Genomic DNA, 22357 nt, shown 5'->3' on the forward strand with positions numbered 1-22357 from the left:
GAAGCTTCTCGTGTCATCCTGATCTACGAAACCCTGGGTCTCAGAGGCCTGCTCTTGCCACCATTTTTGATGTCATGTTGCCTCCTTTGGACTGTAAAAGCAGCAAAGAGTCCTGCGGCACCTTATAGACTAACAGACGTACTGGAGCGTGAGCTTTCATGGGTGAATACCCATGTCGTCAGATGGACTGTAGGCTTTAAGACCAGTCTTATTTGGGTGTAGCTCACATAATTGTTTAGGCTGTACTTACAAGCGCCCCATTGGAAGATTCAAGGGGAGCCACTTACATGGCCTTCCAGCACCAGTGTATCCAGGACCAACATCAATGCAAGGGTCACAACTGAGAAAGCACAGAGGTTTGACCTTTAATCCATAAATTGACAAATGTGGCTCAGACATTGGAGGATAAGAGCAAGGGGTTCTAGACACTGAATAGAGGCCTAATGTCTCTAAAATGACCTCAGATTACAGCTGGGCAGCATTTCTCAATATTGGAAAAAAAGTAACTGGTTTTCTAACCAGCTCCTACTTTGGACTGTTACACTGTGGTTGGCATAGAGGAGGAAAAGCGAGTTCCTCCTTTTCCCCAAGGAGATCCACAATGCCAAAGACATACAATCATTTCCAGAACTGATGGGCCAAGAAAAAACAAAATTCTTTGAATATTACATGCTGAAGGTATGGAGTCTATAACCACAAGCAACTTACCTTCAGAGAATGGAGCAGCCTAGACAAAGGAGTGAGCGTGTCATCTACCACCTCTGTTTTGGTGACCTGTTTCCATTAATCACAGCATTTCCGATTATGCAACACTATTTTGTAGCCAGGAAAATGAACATTTTCCCCTCTAAGGAGTTTGCCTGTTGGATCTATAAGCCAGGACTGTATCATAAGATGGTTATTCTCTAGAGCCTGAAGCAAAACAAATGGCTTAGAGAACAGAAGTTCTTAACTCACTTTTAAAATATGCGTTTCCTAAATAGTAGAAACTTCTTATAAGAACATAAGAATGGCCATACTGGGTCAGACCAAAGGTCCATCTAGCCCAGTATCCTGTCTTCTGACAATAGCCAATGCCAGGTGCCCCAGAGGGAATGAACAGAACAGGTAATCATCAAGTGATCCATCCCCTGTTGCCTATTCCCAGCTTCTGGCAAACAAAGGCTAGGGACACCATCCCTGCCTATCCTGGCTAATAGCCATGGATGGACCATGAACTTATCTAGATCTTTTTTGAACCCTGTTATAGTCTTGGCCTTCACAACATCTGCTGGCAAGGAGATCCACAGGTTGACTGTGCGTTCTGTGAAAAAATACTTCCTTCTGTTTCTTTTAAACCTGCTGCCTCAATTTCATTTGGTGACCCCTAGTTCTTGTGTTATGATAAGGAGTAAATAACACTTCCTTATTTACTTTCAATTATCCTTGACACTGGCCACTTAAAAAGATGAGCATGCTGTTAAGGGCATCCACAGAAAGGCCTAGCTAATTTGTTCCCAGTTCCTTACTCAACTGGCTCTGATGTTGCTCAATGTGATGGTGAAACCTTTTGTTAAAATTTAAAACAAAAAGACACTTTACAGGCACCGTAAATACTTTTCTTTCCAGTAGTAACTGTGGGGTTTGCATGGTCAGAATGTGTTTAGTGTATGAAAATAAAAATCTCCCCTCCCCTTAATATCATACAATACAAAGTGGTCTAGTAATGCACTGCTTATGACTTGCAATGTAAAAGAGAGGTTTGAGGAAAATACTCGAGCATTTCATCCTTGGACGACAGGACATGAAAAACAAGCATAATGTGGCACCTGTAGCCCTTCATCACTCCACTCCTTCTGGCACCCTTATCGAGTACCTCTACCTTAGCAATTGATATACTATGTAGAAAAATCCAGGACGTGAAGACTAAGAATGTTTTTAAAAAATAGTATGGTATTTTAGTGAGATGGCAGCATTATCCCACAGGGCATTTCCCTCAACACTTAAGTAACCTGCAAAATCAGCTATGTAGGAACTGGATGGTCTTTAAGAGGTCAAACAAAACTGTATTGGAAATTTAAGTGGTATTTTTAAAGGAAGTCAGTTTTGAAAGGAATCCTCCCTCCTGGAGGTGCTCCTTAGTGCTGGCTTCACTGTATTACCTAGCACAAGAGAAACCACCAAGTCAAACACATTTTCCTGTTGATTACACTGTAAGGGAAAAAAACTGACATGCGACGGCAGGAAAATATGCATTACAAAGCGGCTATCTTGATCCACAACACATGCACTTCCCATCGAAAATCAAAGGCACAGTATGATAGAGCCCAAAATTTTTTTAGGAAAATGTGACAAAGCATTTTAAAAGGCCATTTTTATTTTTAAGATTTACTTATTGGCAGCTTTTTCATGTTAATACAAAAGGCCAGTCAACATCTTCAGCAAATAATACATGATATCGAGCTGATTAATGCTAAGTTACAATGTATCACAGCCACAAAGTTACCGAGAGTTTTAGCCTCATTCAGGTCAATAAAACTGATACCAAACATTTAAGAATTATTTGCTATGTATGCGTCCAACCTCTTTTCCAATTTTGCTTTAACATCAATGTGTAAAGTCCAATGTATTATTAGAACATGGCACTAGAGGTGTAATATAACAAATACCATAGTGCTTCCACATTAGAGGTTTTATATAAAGAACTTGCTGAGGCAAATAATTATACATACATTGGAGTCGGAGACTTAGAGTACAAAGTAACAAGAAAATTAAATGAATCTATGGTCATGGATCCAAAAGCTACTATAATACAGAGTCGATGCCAAACTGGTACCTTGAATTGCTTCTCCAAGGTACAGTTTCATAAGATGATCACTGGATGAGTAAGACACAAAATGATTAACACCACCACTTGCTGCCATTTTCACTTAAGCTTAAAAAAAACATACAAAATTGTATGCTTGCTTCTCAAGCAAGACCTGTAACTACAAGCTTTCATTACTCAAACACACTGGGCTGCCATCTAAACTGTGCTCTGCCTTTGAACCCTTATACATGATCAGTGCAAGCACAATATTTTGGTCAGATCTGATCTGTTTAGAACTCCATCAGTCAGTATTCTCAAAACTAGTTCATTACATTAGGAAATTACTGTTTACAGAGCTTTTTTGACTCAAGAAAAAAAGTCTTTTCACCCCCACAATTGACATCAAGGAAGCACAGTTCTTATCCGCTATGTTCAGGCTGAGAAAAAGAGGTAAAGATATTTTATGGACAGTGCTTATTAGCATACTTTCACTACTTACTCTAAGTTACACATTCAGAGGACAGTAATGTAAGAAAACTAGGTTTGGTCTATGAAATATTCAGCCGAAGTACTAGCACCAAACGGAGTGACTAAGCCGGTATCCATATCTTTTTCCAAACTGTTGTTTGTTTGGAAATGTTGATATATATGTTTTTAATTCCAAGTTCATGAAAGTGCCTGCGGATGAGAGATATAACACTAATTCAAAACATACAATTGAGTCCTGCATCAGGATGCTGTGGGCATATACACATCCTAAGCATTCATTTGGCTGGCAGCCTGGAAGAATGCCAGTACTGTATAGTCCAAGGCTTTGAGTTCATCTTTCTTTAAAAAGACCAAACGCGTGCTGCAAAAGAGATCCTGCATTCTTCCGTATCATCCAGGGAGGCTGTTCTGATCTCCAACAGAAAGTGATGTAGCAGCCCATGCTCTGGATTTGAATGAGCGCCTTGTGCAAACTATTTTTCCTAACCAACTCCAGAGACTGCAAAAAAGATTAAACCATATTATATTCTGCTATGTTGACCTGCAGGTGGAGCGGCCAGCCTGCCATGCTTTAAGATCGGAACCTGACTTAGGTGTGAGTCAGATGGGTCAAAGTGGCAGGAATTGCCTTCACTGAGATAAATCTCAGCAAAAAACCTCTTGGCCCATTTGGGGTGGATCTTGGGCCAGCCCTTAATTGAAATTGCAGCAAGTCAAATAGCTGATACTTTTCCCCTCTCCTGGTAACGGGGAAGCCACATTGTTCACAAGCGTATTCTGTCTTGCCTCACTGATCAGCCGGCAAGCTAAGTCCAGAAAGAGTTTTTCCACGTTATCGGATTCTTTAGCAGAAGTTTCCAGATAGTACATGTTTTGGGCCTCTGAAAATTCTTCAGCTCTTTGTTTGGAGACTTCTCTTTTCTCGGCTAAATCAATCTTATTACCTGCATTAATACAATATTTTAAGAAAGGGAATTAATTTGACTTGTAAGACAAAACCAACAGAAATTGATCTGGAAGAAAGGAACCATTTGTCACCATGTGTCTCGCGTTAGGTTCTTTATTTTAAACAAACTATTCATCTTATAAAGCGACAAAATTAAATGCTCCCTCTCCTGTCCCCAAAAGAGTGGAGTCTCTGATAGACAACCAAGCCTTTTTAATATTAGCTCGTTTCATGGAATTTTCCCCAAGAACACGCAAGCCATTTAGCATTAATTTAGTGCTAATGCACCTGTTTAATATCAATTGGCATTAAAGGATTTCCCTTTTAATGTCTATTGAACAATCACTGGTTCTTGCTCCAAGGAGCACTTAAAATGTCAATTATTGCATGTGGGGGCGCCAAATGCAATATTTTTTTCATATAATTATGAGCTTCAAAAAGAGACCTGCTCTCCAGTTTTAATTACAGATTTTTGTTCATTATATGGTTACTGAACATGGGGAATGAATGGGTGCTGGAAAGCTGTTAGAACTAGGTGAGGTGAGGAACCCTCCCCCTCAGGGAGATTTTATTTTTAGCTTATGGCAGAACAGATCAACATTCGTGTAGGGAATAAACCAACTAATGATTAATCTGATATTAACTGCACTTGGTTTGGGAAGAGGTGGGAGTTGAGGAAAGGATCCCTTTCCACTGCCATCATTTCCATCCAACAACCTCTCCTCTACAATGTAATGGTTCATGGACATACTTTATATTAAGTTACATTTATAGAGAGTTAATAAGTGATTACTAGAGTATATAAGCATCTTACCAAGTTACAGATGGTTATAAGCACCTCAGTAGAAGGTGCTACAGATGGTTATAAGCAACCTACTGGATTCTAGCAATTTATTAGCACATTATTGTTTATTAACCTTTTATAAACTATTTATAAAATATACTGTACCTTTAATCTACAGTGTGAATGGTTTCTTGTCACGGAACCTCCATGCATTTTAGATTGCATTGTTAGTGTGCATTAGGGCACTTAGAGTCTGGGATAAGGGTCTTTTTAATTATTTTTAAATCCAAATAAAGACTAAATACACCAGATTATTCTGTAGAATTGTCCTATCTACTCTTTAAATGTTAAGCTATTTAAAAGAGAGAGAGAGAGAGAGAGAGAGAGACAGACAGAGAGCGCTTGCTGTTAAATAACCATTCAACCCAACAGCTGACTAACCCTTTCCATCATTCTTCAGCTATGCTGAGACCTAGTCCCTGGACCAAGTCCCTGAAAAGTGATGTTTTGACTACCGGATTTGGAAAACAAAGTGCAGCATTGCAAAATGGTAATAGGCCTCATCACTGGGTATACCTTGGTGCACATTTCTGGTAGCAAACTCTTGTCTGATGGCTGGATTTGCTTCATCTCAAGCAAAGGCACATTACTCAACATGGCATTTTCTTCATTTATATATTTTTTTAATTCTCTAAAAATCCATGTGAAATTCTGGTTTAGTACCAGTGAAAGGTGTAGCCTCATGGCCCTGGAGACAGAAGCACATGCTCTTCTTCACTGCCCTGCACTGTGCCTCAGTAATGAGGGAGAGGAGGAAGACACTCCAGGCTCCATATGCCCACTGAGTCTTTGGCCTCTCTGCTGAGAATGCCAATTGGAATGGTAGTTTTTGTGATGCCGACACCTGCCACTGCAACAGGACTAAGGCCATCAAAGCATAACGGCTTTCAGCCACTACCAATCTTATTTAGATATGATCTGCGAACCTAGAGGTGTAAAGCTCCATTTACTCTTTCTAAACTGCGGCGGCACAGTCAAAGCCATGGGGCTAAATTGGCTTAAGACGGCCAACACTTTGAGAAGCAGCAGTTGCTATTCTGAGTTGTATTATTGGTGCATTGGCTTTACGTATTGGAGGAGTCATTCAGATACAGAAGTTGTCTTGGCAATGTCACTCAGGTGAATGGCTTTACAATAAGATTCTACAGAGATATAGGTACAGAACCTACTGGCATCAAGAGGTGTCCAGTCCAGCATATTTGGAGGAGATCCTGGCACTATGAGATAAAACAAATGCAGTATTTTCCATTGCTAATACCTCTATCTGCCAATGACCCTAGTCAAACTCCAGATGGACATGGCTTTTTATTCTCTCCTGGCGAAATGAGCTCTTATAAAAGCACAGTCCTCACTTACCCACTAGCACAGTTATGACCTTATTGCTGGCGTACTGTTCAATTTCTCTCAGCCATTCGGGAAGGCATCGGAAGGATTCTTCACAGGTTATGTCATAGGTCAATATTAATGCATTAGCGCTGCGATAATAACTCTGCGTAATGGACCGGAATCTCTCCTGCCCTGCCGTGTCCCAGATCTGCAGCTTTTGGCACAACAGGAAGGGGAGAAAGGGTAGGAGAAAATATATATATTTTTTAAAAAGCATTAAACCATCCTTTACTTAGCAACACGGCAGCACCTAGATGCTTTCAGGGGAAACCCAATGATGGGAAATCAGGTAACTTTTAATTCTTTTGGCTCCCTCTTCCACCCCACCCCCCATTTTTGTTTCTGTTCCTGCATCTAAAGATTTAAATTCAAGGCACTCTGTCAGCTGGCATTCCAGCTGATTTCCCTTGGACACAGCAGGTCTGGAAGCTTTCATGTGACTGTAGGGTGACCAGGTGTCCTGATTTTATAAGGACAGTCCCGATTTTGGGGTCTTTTTCTTATATAGGCTCCTATTACCCCCTACCCCAGTCCTGATTTTTCACACTTGCAGTCTGGTCACCCTGTGTGACTGTGAGCATTTCAACAAGCAGTGGAAGCAGTAAACCATGCTGGCTTGGGATTCTAATGCTGGCATTACAGGGGGAAAACAAATGCCCCCTGAATTGAGGACAATGACAACAGCTGAAAAACAAAGACAAAACATCTCCCCCAGCTGCAAACGAAGTTCTCCTGTTTCAAATGAAGAGTGAGGGAGGAGGGTGAGGAGAGAAACCATAAGAAAGAACAAACAGCGTGGGCTTGTGTATGAACTTTCAGCCAAGCATCTCAAGGTTTGTACTCTGCATAGGCTTGCACAGATCACCTCCCTGCTGTCTGTCCCCAGTCTGGAACTGCAAGGAAGGGCATATAACCACTTACCTACATCAAAGGGGTTGTTGATGCTCTTTGAGCTCTTGAAAGGTAACAGAGTAGAAGTGTAAAGTACTATCATTTACACCGTCCTCTCGGGGTGGGGGAGGCGATGGGGCTTTTAAAATAACATTGGCCCTGATCCTGTAGGGAGCTCTGTGTCCGACCACGGGTCTGCCTACACAGCGATCACTGCAGGACTGGGTCCCTAAAATCATGTCCGCTGGTCAATGGCATTTTAGATTAGTCGCAAGATAACAAGTGACCTCAATCCACATTAAAACAGAAAAGTGCTTAATTGGACCATGACCCAAAAGGACCCACACTGCAGCCCATGTTTACACTGGGAAAATTAACCAACAATTTCAAAATGGTTCTAACGTGGTTCAGCTAATCTGGTATTAAACTGGGGAAAAGGTATGTAAACATGGCTCAGATGAGAGAACCATTTTCACCGAGGTTTAATAAATCTGCTGAAATGCCAGTCTAAGCAAAATGGTACCAGTCACTATAGCCTACACCTGAACCAGTGTTCAACCCAGTCTGAAGTTTGGGGTAAGTTACCTCTCCACTCTATGCAAAGCTTTTAAGATTCTGAATTCTTAACTGAAGCTCTGTAGCAAGATGCCATTGGCAAGGAGCTCAAAAAAACCAAATAAGTACATGCGGAAAGGTAGATGCAGCCAGAGCTACCAGGAATTTCCTAGGGCTTAGCAGAAATGTAGGAAGGTTTTGTTAGCAAAGTTACATTATTACTGAAAGACGAGATGTTGTAGAGGCCCTGTAGAAATCATGATCATAGTATATTCTACTGAGAAAAGGCCTAGAAACCTGGAAGTCCTGTCTGCACTACACAAACAAGGATGATCTCCTGCCACTCTTCATAATAGTAATGCTAGAATGCTAGTGGCCGTATTTCCTTTCCGCCACTGGTGTACAGGGTACCGTGCATTGGTTGCTTGCCACCACAAGCACACAGTGGGCTACTTTCTGCTGCATATATTGAGATTACAAAATATCTTTTGGAGGAATCTGGCCATCAACATCTGCCTTTGCAGCACATTTGCCTACGCCTGCAATACATTTCTTGACTATATTCTAGTAAGTAAATCTAGAGGTATCAGTTGACCTTAAAATTTCTCCAAATCATTGGTCTCATGCCTAAACACAACTGCCTCATGAAACAAAAATGTATAATTTTTATCAGTTGTTAAACTGATGAACTTTTGGGGATCTAGAATAAAAGCCAATTTTGTTTAGATGTGGTCAATGATTCATAATGTCTCAAATTTCAATATTTTAACTCAATGGGGCACTTCTCTATTCCAGGCTTTGGTTTTTAAAGTGCCTATCACCATATCTGAACATCTGAATGGTTGAAATCTGATCAGAAAGATCAACGTTTTGGTGATCTTTGGTGGAAAAGTTAAAGTCAATGGGAATTTTTCCTGTACTTAGCAGACCACGACAGAGTGAACAAAACTTAAAAGATTCTAGCTCAAGGGGAACATGGAAGTTAAATTGTGTCAATCACAGCATTACAGGTAATCTATATTATATTAGCTTCTGAAAGATGAGAGCCCCACTTAGCCCATTATCTCATTCCAGGCCTTAGGGTCTGACTTTGAAAAGCTGCCTTTGATTTTGTGGAGAGAAAATTAATTGTGTTACCAATTCCCAGCACTCAGGCATCACACTGCCTGGTCTGTTGGCAAATGCTGTTTAGATAGCTAAGTATTCAGAACTGCAGTAAAGTGGGATGCAGAATTGTAAGCACAGTTCCTTGCAGGTGCAAGTCAGGTGTCAGGGTGGATCTGCTTTAAAAATCAGAGTCTTTGTAATTTGTTTTTGTTTCTGTGGGTTTGATGTTTCGGTTACTTTAATAATAGTTTACTGATGTGTAAACACTTTGTATTTCTGCAGGATATTCTAGGGATGACCTCTCTGAACTGAAAATGGCTTTTTGATGAGGATGTTCTATCACACCAACATGATGAACTTTGAAATTGGAAGAAACTGCTTTGGGGAACAACAGGACAGAAGCGCCTGTGATTGGATTTAGCTGTCATTCAACCCACTTGCTGGATATTTAAGTTAGAAGAAAAGCCCTAGAATTTGTGTTCATTGATAAAAATCTGCTTTCAGCCAAAATGTGTGTGTCTGTTTTTATCACTGTTCAGCTTATCTCTGCCAAAGTAAGTGAATTTACCATCTATATTTTCCCATTTTATGGTCTTCCTAGGGAAATCAAAGGATGTTGCCTGACTTACACATGAGAACACAAAGTTATCTGGATGTTATTTCTTGGGGAAGCATCCTACAGGCTGTAGGCACTCTGTGGGTGCTCAGCACCCACCGGTAGCCCCGTGAATCAGCTCCTCCCTCCCAGCACCTCCTGCCTGCTGTGATCAGCTGTTCAGCAGCAAGCAGGAGGTGCTTGGAGGGGGGAGCAGGGTTAGGAAAAGGTGGGGGAGGGGCAGAAGAGGCAAAGGCAGGAAAGAGGCTGGGCGGGGATGACAGTTTGGGGGAAGGAATGGAGTGGGGTGGAGGCGGGATCTGGGGTGGAGCAGGAGTCGAGCACCCCCTGGAATTGGGGAAGTCAGTGCCTCTGCTTCAGGCCTCAATCTCTAAGTTCATAGATAGGAATAATTCTGTTGAGTTCAATGAGACCACCCCTGTGCGTAAAGTTAAGCACATCCTTAAATGATTGCAGGACTGGGGTTATGCCTGATTACCCCTTTAGCTGCTATCCACTTATCTTGAATGTATTCAAGATTACTTGTTATTTTTGTAACCTTTTAGGCATTAATCAGATCTATATAGAGTAGGTGTGGCTTGAGTGTTTTTTAATTTTGATTTTGTCGGAAAAGATCAGGAAGTCCAAAAAACCAGCCTTGGATCACAGAGAGTTTCATACGCTGTATCACATAAAAGGATATGAAGAGATTCAGAATGTCCTTGTCTTGATTTTTACACTGAGGTCTCTCCCTGAGCTTTCTTCGCTATTCTTCAAAACTGAGATGATTTCTAAAGAAGTCTCACATTAGCAAGTCTGTCTGTACAGATTTTGGAATGCAATCCTAAAAGCTCTAAAGACATTTTCCCAAGCAATCTTGAATACCAAGAACTGCCCTATAAATAATTCTGTTCTCTCAACTTAGCTCTTAACAGTGGTGCAAGGAGGTGGGTGGAGTCACAACATGGGAGCTTTGCAATGAGCTTATAGGCAGAGAAGTCCCTAGTTTGAGTGACATGTCATTTTTATATCTCTACTTTGCATGCCTGAGTCACACCTGCTTTTCTTGCTAATATACAAGTATTTACTCCCGTTAGCACTGTTTAGCAAATACAGCTGTGGGAGAGTAAGGTGGATTCTGTTCTGCCTCACACATCAAGAAAAATCAATTAAGTTCCGCTTGCAGAATCTCTTACTACCAATGCTGGTGCAAGAGGCAGAAAGAACCCAGCTTGACTTTCAGACCCCAAGTAGTGACTGGCAGTTAAATCTGCAGGGCCAGTTTTCCCTTTCACTTACAGAAGTTTCACACTGGTTTAACTCCACTGACTGACTTAAACGTAGTTGTTCTTGATTTACACCAGTGTGAGAGAAAAATCTGGCTCAGCATCTTTGGATCAGGACCATATAGAGAATGAACATGAGAATTCTTCACTCCTAAATGTCACCTGTCAATAGCACTGCTAAACATAATACAACCCTATCTAATTGTAGGCTGCTTGAAATAAGGGTGTTGTGTGTGTGTGTGTGTGTGTGTGTGTGTGTGTGTGTGTGTGTGTGTGTGAGAGAGAGACAGATCTAGCTAGCTATCTAATCTCTCTCTCTCTCTCTCACACACACACACACACACACACACACACACAAATTCAAATGTTTCAGGTGACCCTATCTGGATAGGCTGGGCTGTGTCTGTTTTGTACAGATTCTTGGCCTGTAAGTCTTCTACACTGTACAATGGTGGCATACTACTACTTAGGGCTGGTCTACATTAAGGATATTTGCACCAGTGTGCCAAACTGGTATAAAGCAAGGATTGTGTCAGTGTCACCTAACCCAGGGTGCAAAAATCCCTAATGGAGGCAAGACCTTAGTACCTAATGCTTTCTCTCCTGCTGCTCCCTCCCCGGCTTCAAAGCACTGTGCACAACATCGAGTTAACCCTGGTGGTAACACACTTGTTATGGTAAGTAAGGATCATCCCCATTTACAGATGGAAAAAGGGAGACAGAAAGGGATAGGCACTTGATCAAGGCCGCAAAATGGGGGCGTCACCAGGGCCAGAATTAGCACCCTGGTGATTGCTGGTTCTCACGCCTGTGCTCAGATCATATTTTGCTACCATCAGCTGCTTAGTATTTACTAAAGAACCTCCACAAGACACAGGTTTGCACCAGCACCTCGCTGACAACCTTCAGGGTGACTTTCCAGTATAAAAAGAAGTTGGAAGAGAGAAACAGGAAACTCCCAAGTTAGAGAAGAATGGGCCCAAGATTTTCAAAAACTGTTGCCTAAAACTAGGCTCCTACATCAGGGGTGGGCGAACTACGGCCTGCGGGCCAGATCCGGCCACTTAGGGCTTTGGATCCGGTCCACAGGATTGCCCCCTGGGGCGCCGTGGCCCCCGCGCCGCTCTCAGAAGTGGCCAGCACCATGTCCCTGTGGCCCCTGGGGGGGGGGGGGCAGAGGGCTCTGTGCATTGCCCTTGCCTCCAGGCACCGCCCCCTGCAGCTCCCATTGCCCGGGAACGGGGAACCGCGGCCAATGAGAGCTTCAGGGGAGGTACCTGGAGGCACGGCAAGGGCAGAGCATGAGGAGCCCCCCGCCCCCCTCATCCCCCAGGGGCCACAGTGCTTCCCTGGGCTCAGGGCGCGGGGCAGGGGCAGGCATGCAGGGAGCCTGCCCTGGCCCTGGTGCACGCCGCTGCCACCCGGAGCTGCTTTAGGAGCCCAAACGCCTGCACCTTGCACCCCTCCTGCACCCCAACCCCCTGCCCTGAGCCCCCTCATACACCCCACACCCCTCCTGCACCGCAGCCCCCTGCCCTAAGCTCCCTGCTGCACCCTGCCCCCGTGTACCCCACCCCCCTGCCCCGAGCCCCCTCATACACCCCACACTCCTCCTGCACTGCAGCCCCCTTCCCTGAACTCCCTGCTGCACCCTGCACCCCTGTGCACCCCAACCCCCTGCCCTGAGACCTCTCATACACCCTGTACCCATCCTGCACCCCAGCCCCCAGCCTGAACTCCCTGCTGCACCCTGCACCCCTGAACCCCAACCCCTGCCCTGAGCCCTCTCATACACCCTGTACCCATCCTGCACCCCGTCCCCCTGCCCTGAACTCCCTGCTGCACCCTGCCCCCGTGTACCCCAACCCCTGCCCTGAGCCCCTCATCCACCCAGCACCCACCCCGCACCACAGCCCCCTGCCCTGAACTCCCTGCTGCACCCTGCCCCCGTGTACCCCAACCCCCTGCCCTGAGCCCCCTGCCTCCACCTTGCACCCCTCCTGCACCCCAACCCCCTGCCCTGAGCCCCCTCATACACCCCGCACCCCTCCTGCACCGCAGCCCCCTGCCCTAAGCTCCCTGCTGCACCCTACCCCTGTGTACCCCAACCCCCTGCCCTGAGCCCCCTCATACACCCCGCACTCCTCCTGCACTGCAGCCCCCTTCCCTGAACTCCCTGCTGCACCCTGCCCCCCTGTGCACCCCAACCCCCTGCCCTGAGACCTCTCATACACCCTGTACCCATCCTGCACCCCAGCCCCCTGCCTTGAACTCCCTGCTGCACCCTGCACCCCTGTGCACCCCAACCCCCTGCCCTGAGCCCACCTGTCAACGTCGGGAGCTCTGCAGGGGCAGCACTGCAATGACTACAGCTGGCGGGGGAACGCATACCACATCTGAATTAACAGGAGTTCAGTAAATGGAGGTTGAACTGAAATAATTCTTTGCATTTCCATAATCCCTAATACGCAAGCGCTGTGCAAATATGGATTGAGTTTTGCAACACCCTTCTTCAAAGCTGCACTATTATTATCCTCACAGATGAGCAGAGGCCCAGCACCGAAATGATTTGCCCAAGGTCTCAACAAGTCAGAGGCAGGAATAGGACTCAAGGATCCAGACTTTTCCAGGCAATAAGGCCACATGCACGCGCTCTCTCCTCTGTGTCATCACAGAGCTTCAAACACCTGACAAGTGCTTCCACCACAGATTACGAAGAGAGACATGAATACTGCATGGTTCACCTCCACCCAGACAGTAACACAACCAGGGGCGGATTTAGAGTTAGCTGGGCCCTGTGCGCAGCTTCATTTTGGGGGGGACCCCCCCGGGGACCCAGCCAAGAAAAAGAACATTCTCTCTTATCTCTCCAACCCCCCATTTTTTATTCCTTTTTCCTTCATCCTCCTCCTATAAGTAATAGGAAGTAAATGAAAATAAAGTGAGGTACTTTGATTGGGGCAGGGGGTTAGGGTGCAGGAAGGGGTGCGGTGGTCAGGCTCTGGGAGGAGGTGAGGAGTGCAGGCTCTGAGCTGAGGCAGGGAGTTGGAGTGTGGGAGGGGGTGAGGGCTCTGGGCTGGGGCAGAGGGTTAGCGTGTGTGGGGGGACAGAGGGGCAGTTCTTACTTCGGGCAGCACAGTTCCCAAAGCGACTGGCATACACACCCCTCTGACACCGGCTCCTAGGCGGGGAGGGCCAGGGGTCTCTGCCCACCACTGCCCGCAGGTGCTGCCCCCATAGCTCCCATTGGCTGCAGTCCCCGGCCAATGGGAGCTGTGGTGTCGGTGCTCGGGGCAGGGGCAGCGTGCTGAGACACCCCCCACATGGGCCGTGGGGACATGCCGGCCGCTTCCTCTGTGCCGTGCTGCTCCCGGGAGGGAGGCAGAGAGGGCAGGAACTTGGAAGCCACCTTAGTCCTGCTGCTGGCACGCCTCTGTGCGCCCCTTGGTGGGGGGGGGACGGGACAGCAGGTCTCCGTATGCTGCTCGGGGTGGGAGCAGCACGCGGAGCTGCCTCCCCACCACCAGGGGCGCACAGAGATGTGCCAGCAGCCGGACGCTTCCGGGAGCAGTGTGGGGCCACTGTCCATGGCATTCAGGCAGCCTGCCTGCCTGAGCCCTGCTGTGCCGCCGGGTTGTCAGATGATATTTGTCCTGCATTTTGGGGGCCCTCCTATCTGTTGCTGGGGGCCCTGTGCCACCACACGGGGAGTTTCATGGTAAATGCGCTCCTGAACACAACGAAGCAAGATGGTAGTTTCCTACCTTCACTTTTTCACCTTTTATCTCCACAGTCTTAATCATAAAGTCAACTCCGATAGTGGCTCCTTGACCTGGTGGGAAAAGCCCCTACAAAGAAAGCAGTTTGGTTAAAGCAGATTCTGCAGTAAGATAAGAGAGAAGATTTCACCTGCTGATGAATCCCCACCAGGTTTTTGTCCCATCCTTCTTCCTCTTTAATTCTATTCCCCTCTCCCCAAACAGTTCTTTTCCATCAGAGAGAAGTATCAATAGATGGGGAAACAACTCAGAGTGATTTGATCACAGTCCGTAAGTACCTACATAGGGGATAAATATTTAATAATGGGCTCTTCAGCCTAGCAGAGAAAGAACTAACACAATCCAATGGCTGGAAGTTGAAGCTAGACAAATTCAAACTGAAAATATTGTGCAACTTTTTAAACAATGAGGGTAATTAGCACTGGAACAATATCAAGGGTTGTGGTGGATTCTCCATCATTGGCAGTTTTTAAATCACGGCTGGATGGGGGTTTTTTAAAGATATGCTGAAGGAATGATTTTGGGGGAGCTCTATGGCCCATGCTATAAAGGAGGTCAGACTGGCCTGAGAATCTATGATCTAGGTATTCCGAGAGACCTCAGTGCCACAGGAGATGCAATCAGTTGTTCTGCCGCCCTAGCTAACGGTGGCCTGGACTCTCCCCTACTCCATACACAAATCTCCAACTGAGTGCACTGGGAATCCAATGGATGGAGTGGCAGCAAAATCAACTCTTATGTTACCTGGGACAAAAGAACAACTGATCATGTTTCTTGCTGTACAAAGGTCTCTCCAGTTCAACTCCAGTTATTTTGCATAGAGTAAGGAACGTGACAACTTGACTTGTGAGGCAGAGAGGGGGAGGGCAAAATAGAGGAAAAGGGGATTGAGAAAGAGGAGGAAGAAAAGAAAAAAGAACTATAGATGTTTACACCCTCCTCTGAGGCATCTGGTATTGACTGATGTCAGAGACAGGGGACCGGATTAGATTGGCCATTTAGCTGATTCACCATGTCAATTTCTTGGTTCCTAGGAATGAGTTGGTGGCAAAAGCTTCAGGAGCATCATTAGAAGAGAACATTTTGTCATCACCGCTTTCCATTTCCTCAGCACTGTCCTGCAACTCTGTGAAAGCCACTTTCCAAGCAATACTCTCACATTCTTGTACAAAGGTTTGTGTGAGTGAACGAACAGTCAGTGGTTATCCTGACAGCAGCAACGTTAAGAGGTTTCAACGTATGTTTCGTGGTACTATTATATAAATAATAAATAAAACAATAATAGCTTTTCAATTATTGGTTTCTAGGCCTGTAGACTTACACAAAGCCACATTGATTTCTAGCCTCTGCTACCACCAGCAGCAAGCCAAAGCTTGGAAAGCAGCAGAATTGGCTGCAGATTTTACAGTTTAGCCCTAGTGCTGCCAGCTATTTGCTTGCAGCTGGAGAGGGAGGAAAAGAGCGAGTTTAAGATTTCCAGAGACTTATTTTTAAAACCAATCCCAGGGAAAAAGTGCTGAGACTTTAAAGTGAAACTTGCCCAGAAACCATAACTTGTGTTACATACAGTATCATGCAAACTTCCCCTTTACCTCGGTTACAGAAATCCTGCCCCTCCTTTTCCCCAGTATCATTGCACAGAAAAGGAAATCAGCCCCAACACTTGTGATGTTTTAAATTTCTGCAAGGCAAGCAGGGACTTACCCAACCCCCATTTCTATTTTAAGGATTTAGCTGTATGGGTCACAGAAGACAACAAAAGCAAGGGGTTGAGAGGTTTGCTGAGCAACATATGGTCTCATCTCCCCACCCCCCTTTTTAAAGTCATCATTCAATAGCCTTTACAACGCTTGCAAAGCTTAATTTTTAAAGGGAGTGTGGTGGAAGGTGCTGCACTGACAATCCCAGACACTGAATTTCTCTATCCAGACAGCAGTTTGGAAGCTTCCCAGCCCTCTGCAGGGTTCAGGGTCGAAGAGCGATGGGATGCAGCAAGAGGGTACTTCAGTCTTGGTGACCCAAATCATGCTCATCTATAGGCTCCTCGTTTTTCTCTCAGCTAGATCTGCCAACAAGGGGGCTAGTTTTGTAGGACATAACCCCTCGCAGGACCTACAGCACCAGGACTTGTGCTGGGGATGTTGGTATCACAACAAAGTGCTTTAGCTGATCTGCGTTGTGGGCGTGCACCTCAGTTCCAAGTTATTTTAGAAACAGCTACTCGTTCAAATGGATTTACGCACACAAACCAAAAACCGCCCCAATACGCATCGAAGCATTTTCCCCATTAAGAGAAGAAACATCCTACCTGAGTGAAGCGTCGGACTAAGCAGGTTTTCCCCACGCCAGCGTTGCCAATTAAAACAATTTTGAACAGAAAATCATAATCTTCCATACTCATTTACACAGCTGCAAGGGAAAGAGAAATATAAATAAGCCAAAGGGGAAGCATCAGCTGAGGTTCAACCAGCTGGTAAGAGTGCTAGCTCTGCATTGTCGCTTTACTCTCAGGAGCCGGCATGTGATATTCCTGCAGGGCACCACTAACAAATCAATGCGGTTTTCAGATTCCCTTGCAACAACAGTTTAGTTACTGCTGAACTTTACTCCTCCAAATACTCAGGACAAAGGTCATTACAGAGTTTGCACTGCTGATAAGATAAGGGAATTGCACTTATAACGGTGAGAGGGCTCCTACCTTCCTGACACAGAGGCATTCCGCATGCCCACAAACCTGCAGAGCCAATTCAACCTTTGCCATGCTGCCTGGCAAAAAAAAAATCGGTTGTAAAAAGATGACTGAGTGTGGACTTTAACTCCATTCAGCGGGGTCCTCAGTGTTCAGGCTGCCAACTGTACTGAATTACAGATGTTGGTTTATGGGCCTGCCTTGTTCAGTTTCCGTAAGGAGCCTTACACACACTACTACGTAAGCCTCGGATAGACAGGTCCTAGGTTTCATTAAACGTTTTGCTCCCAATGCATCTAGTTTGGACTAAGCCACTAGTTTTCTCTTTCGAAAGAGAACACGTTAATGTTCATATTCTGATAATTGGGCCCCATTGTGCTAGGTACTGTGCAGACCGATGGCACAGGAGACATCCCTGCCCCAGGGAGCGCACAATCTGCATCTGGCAGGATGTAACAAGTGGATGAAATGGAAAAAAAATTGGGGAATGCGGTGGGGGGGTTAGTAAACAGGAAAATGAGCTAACAATAAAATGAACAGAGTTTGGCATAAAGCCAAAATCTTAGCTCACCTCCTGCTTAAGTAATGCCAGGAGGTAGCAACTTGGTGGCACTATGGCTGAGGAAAGATTTTAAAAGAGGGTTTTAAAAACAGGTGTAAGGCTTATTATTTTTGTCAGGAAGTTTCCTCGTGCACAGGGGACAGTGTGGGAATCAACAGAGAAGCTGACAATCAAGCCTGCCCTTATTGGCAAGGCTGACGGCCTAATAAGCTAGTAGAGCAGAGAGAGCATTGGCTGAATGGGGAAAGGCTTTCTAAGCATCCTTAAACTGTATTTGGTGGGGTAGGAGGAGGAACCAGTGGAGGGATGCAAAGAGGAGGGTGATGTGGTCAGAGTAATGAGACAGGAAGATGACCCTTGTGCCTAGTTTTTCAGCAGACAATAAGGTTGGCATCAAGGCCAGCAGAGGAGGAGATTACAGCAGTCAGGGCATGAGATGAAAGGCTGAACAAGAATCTTGGGAATCTGAACAGGTGGAAGAGCTTGACTATTAGAAACATTATGCAGGTAGAAATAGCAATGCTTGGATATGGCCTGGATGGGTGGACCCAGGGGAGGGGCTGAGTCAAAAAACAAATGCAGTATGAGCAACACAAGCCCCTCCCCATCAGCCTGCCACTATGCCTCCACCCCACCGGGAAGGAACAGTCCTGAGATTATCATTTGTGTTGCAGCAACACCTGGGAACCCCCCAACCACTGCTCGGGGCCCCATTGTGCAAGGTGTTGAACAAACAGAACAAAAAAGATGGTCCCAGCCTCAAAGAGTTTACAACCCAAATATAAGACAAGAGACAACAGGCAGATACAACAGACAAGGGCAGAACAAATTAACAATGAGACAACACTGGTCTGCGTGATGGGCACTGGTCACAGCACAAGGGCTGCCCAACCACTGTGGAGTTTTTGGTAGGCATGACAGCAAAGGAGCTGAGAAGCCGGCTCAGCTGCTGCATCTAGTTAATCCTTGGCCTTTCCACCAAGCCTACAAAACAGCAGGCTTCAACAGTTAGTGACTAATGGGATGGTGATTTGTGTGACATACACAAGTGGTCAAGATGAACTGGATTGATTCATTAAATATACAACTCATTTTGCCAGGGCCAAACAGCATCAGTTGCCAATAACTCACTATAGATCTGCTGTGACTATGCTCAGGTCTGGTGGATGGTCCCTTGAGTCTACCCTGCACAAGGGCCAAGAAGAGTATAACAAGCTCCATGATGTCCTTCCATCCCCATCTTCACAGCATGAGAACTTGGAACAGCAGAGAATCTTGTCCCTTTAAACCGTTATTTTTAATGTTAAAGTTTTGTGGAACTATGCAAGTGTTACACACCTGGTAACAAACAACAGTATATCGGTCTACACCGCCTCCTCGTCACACAAACCCTGAGGTTTCCCAGGTGGAAGGTACCACTCCGTCACCCTCCCTGGGTCACTTCCTACCAGTGTCTGCATTGAGGTCTCCCACAAGGCTTCGCATGCTCTGTGGTCTGTGGTGCTGGTCACCTCCTGTGGCTCCCCCGGTCGCAGGGGTCGAAGCGGGCCCAGGGAGACACTGGTTCCCAGAGCAGTCAGGGGCTGTGGCTGGTCCTCTGCAGGAGCTTCCCAGACAGGTCCTTCCCTTGCAGCCTCCATTCCAGAATGAGCTGGGCTCCCTCCCTTTATGCTGCTAGAGCATTTGGAGCATGCCCAGTCCCGCCTGGAAGGCGGGACTTCTGCTGTCAATAATATGGGCTTAACCCTGTCTGGGCTAAGCTGACCTCGTGACACACCCTCCCACTTAAGAAGGACCTCCGAGGGTGGTCTGTCTCCTCTTTCTCCCCTCCCTATCTAGAAAAAAAAAATCTGCATTAACGTGGGTCTTACCCGGACAATGAAACACACAGAAGTCGTAGGGGTTGGAGTGAGGTACCAGTGCATAATCCAGGGGTTCATGTCCTTCATGCTGTGTATCCACCTGAGAGGAGCATGGTCCCTGATTAATCTGAAGGTGTTCCCCAGCAGGTAATTGTGTAAGGCATCAATAGCCCATTTCACGGCCAGGGCCTTTTTCTCTATTGTTGAGTAGTGTTGTTCCCAAGGAAATAATTTGCGACTCAGGTACAGTACTGGAGGTTCTTCCCCCTCCAGCTCCTGGGAGAGTACAGCCCCGAAGCCCACCTCTGAGGTGTCTGTTTGGAGTATGAACTCCTTTGAAAAGTCGGGGTTTCGTAGGACACATTCCTGTGTCACTCGCTGTTTCAGAGTCTTGAAGGCCTCATCGCACTGGTCAGACCATCATACCTGTCGTGACTGAGAGTTCTTTGTCAGGTCCAAAATGGGGGCGGCTATGGTCACGAAATCTGGTACGAAACGGTGATAGTACCCAGCCAGTCCCAAAAATTGGCTTACGTTTCTTCAACTTGGGCATGGGTGTATCCATAAGGGCTTGTATCTTATTAATTAGGGGGCACAATTTCCCTCCCCCTACTATGTACCCAAGGTATGTCCCCACTTCCTGCCCGAGATGGCACTTCGCCGGGTTGGCTGGCTTCCCTAAGAGCCTGGAACACCCCAGCAAGGTGTTGTAGGGTGTCCTCCCAGTTACTACTGTAGATTACAATGTCGTCTATATAGGCTGCCGCACACTGATCATGAGGCAGCAAGATCTTATTCATCAGCTGCTGAAAAGTAGCTGCAGCCCCATGTAGTCTGAATGTGGAAGAGTGGAAGAGGCCGAATGGCATCAGAAAGGCCATTTCTGCCCCCCTTCCCCCCCCGAGAGTTTGGTGTTAGGGGGATGTGCCAGTACCCTTTGTTTAAATCTAGGGTTGACAAACACCTCACTCCCCCGAGTTGTTCTATGAGTTCTTCTATATGGGGCATTGTGTGCGCATCAAACCAGGAGATAGCGTTGACCTTCCGGAAATCAATACAGAATTAAGTTGGGACCAGAACGATTGGGCTTCGCCATTCACTCTTCAATTCCTTGACCACCCCCATCTCAAGCATTGTATCCAGTTCCTGTCATACTGCAGCCCACATCTTCCAGGGCAGCGGTCTGTTGTCGTCCTTCACTCTCTGACTGGGTGTTGTCACAATGTGATGGCTCATAAGGTTGGTTCATCCCAGGCGGGTTGATAGAACATCATGGAAGTCCCTTATGAGACGCTGTATTTGCTCCTGCTGTGCAGGGGCGAGGCCTTCCCCAAGCATAGCTGGCCTTGGATCCGGGGGTTCCCCCATTAGGAGTTCAAGTTCTAGGTCCGGGGTTGATGGGGCAATGAACAAGGCCTCCCGGGTCTTCAAAAGATTCATGTGGTACGTACGGGTCTCCCTCCGTCATCCTGGCAGCCAGACTTCATAATCTACTAGTCCAACCCACTGGGTCACCTCATAAGGCCCCTGCCATTTGGCCAGGAGCTTTGACTCTGTGGAGGGCAACAAGAGCAACACACAATCACCCCGCGTCAAGACTTTGCACATTGGTTCCTCTGTTATAGAGCCGTTCTTGCGTCTTTTGGGCCCACATCAGGTTCTCTTGGGCGAAAGCACCTAGGGCCCAGAGCTGCTCTCGGAGGCGTAGCACATACTGGGTGGTCCCAAGTACCCATGTCTCTTGTGCCTCCCAGTCTTCTCTCAGGAGGTCAAGGATCCCTCTGGGTTGCCTGCCATACAAGAGTTCAAAGAGGGAGAACCCGGTTGACGTTTGGGGTACCTCCCTTATAGCGAACAGCAGGGCTGGCAATAGTGCATCCCAATGGCTGGGGTTCTCCTCCACGAATTTCCGCAACATGCACTTCAGGATACCATTAAAGCGCTCCACTAGACCGTCCGTTTGTAGGTGGTAGACTGACATCTGGAGTGTCCACATATTCAGGAGGCGGCACAGCTCTGCTATCAGTTTAGAAGATATGTTCGTGCCCTGGTCAGTCAGGATCTCCGGGGGTATCCCGACCCTAGCGAAGACTTTCACGAGTTCAGCAGCAATCACAGGCACTGTGGCTGCTCGAAGGGGGACAGCTTCAGGATAACGTGTCGTGTAGTCCATGATCACCAGAATAAATTGATTCCCTGTCTTACTTCTTTCTGGGGGGCCAATCAGGTCCATCCCGATGCGTTCACGGGTATGCTGACCACTGGCAGGAGTATCAGGGGTGCCCGGGGTACACCTTTCAGCCTGGTCCGCTGACATTCCGGGCAAGATGCACAATAGTCTCCGACCTCTTGGTGAATGCCAGGCCAAAAAAAAAAAAAATGGCACGCCACCCTCTGGAGAGTCTTTTCCCGCCTCAGGTGTCCTGCCCAGGGGTTTGCATGGGCTAACTGTAGGAGGCTTTGTTGCAACCTACAGGGGACCAACAGATGATGGAGCGGCTCAGCTGTTTGTGGTTCCTGTATCATCCAATATAGGTGATCCCACCAGATCTCAAATCGGGGCCCCGTGGAAGTCTCA

The 22357-nt window shown here is 46.5% G+C and overlaps 1 protein-coding gene across 2 annotated transcripts in view; it reads right to left on the reverse strand.

Moving 5' to 3' along the window:
• Positions 1–2335: 2335 nt before the first annotated feature.
• RAB30 (RAB30, member RAS oncogene family) overlaps positions 2336–22357 on the reverse strand; it is a 67275-nt gene continuing 47253 nt past the window's right edge. For both annotated transcript variants that reach the window (XM_039535877.1, XM_039535868.1), the window contains exons 2-5: positions 16975–17075; positions 14652–14735; positions 6424–6607; positions 2336–4221 (exon numbers count right to left, since the gene is read on the reverse strand). In XM_039535877.1, the coding sequence (XP_039391811.1) occupies positions 3971–4221; positions 6424–6607; positions 14652–14735; positions 16975–17067 (612 nt within the window). In that variant the 5' untranslated portion in view covers positions 17068–17075 and the 3' untranslated portion in view covers positions 2336–3970. The remainder of the gene's footprint in view (positions 4222–6423; positions 6608–14651; positions 14736–16974; positions 17076–22357) is intronic.

This window comes from Mauremys reevesii, linkage group 1 (assembly GCF_016161935.1).
Source record: "Mauremys reevesii isolate NIE-2019 linkage group 1, ASM1616193v1, whole genome shotgun sequence".
NCBI classification, from domain to species: Eukaryota; Metazoa; Chordata; order Testudines; family Geoemydidae; genus Mauremys; species Mauremys reevesii.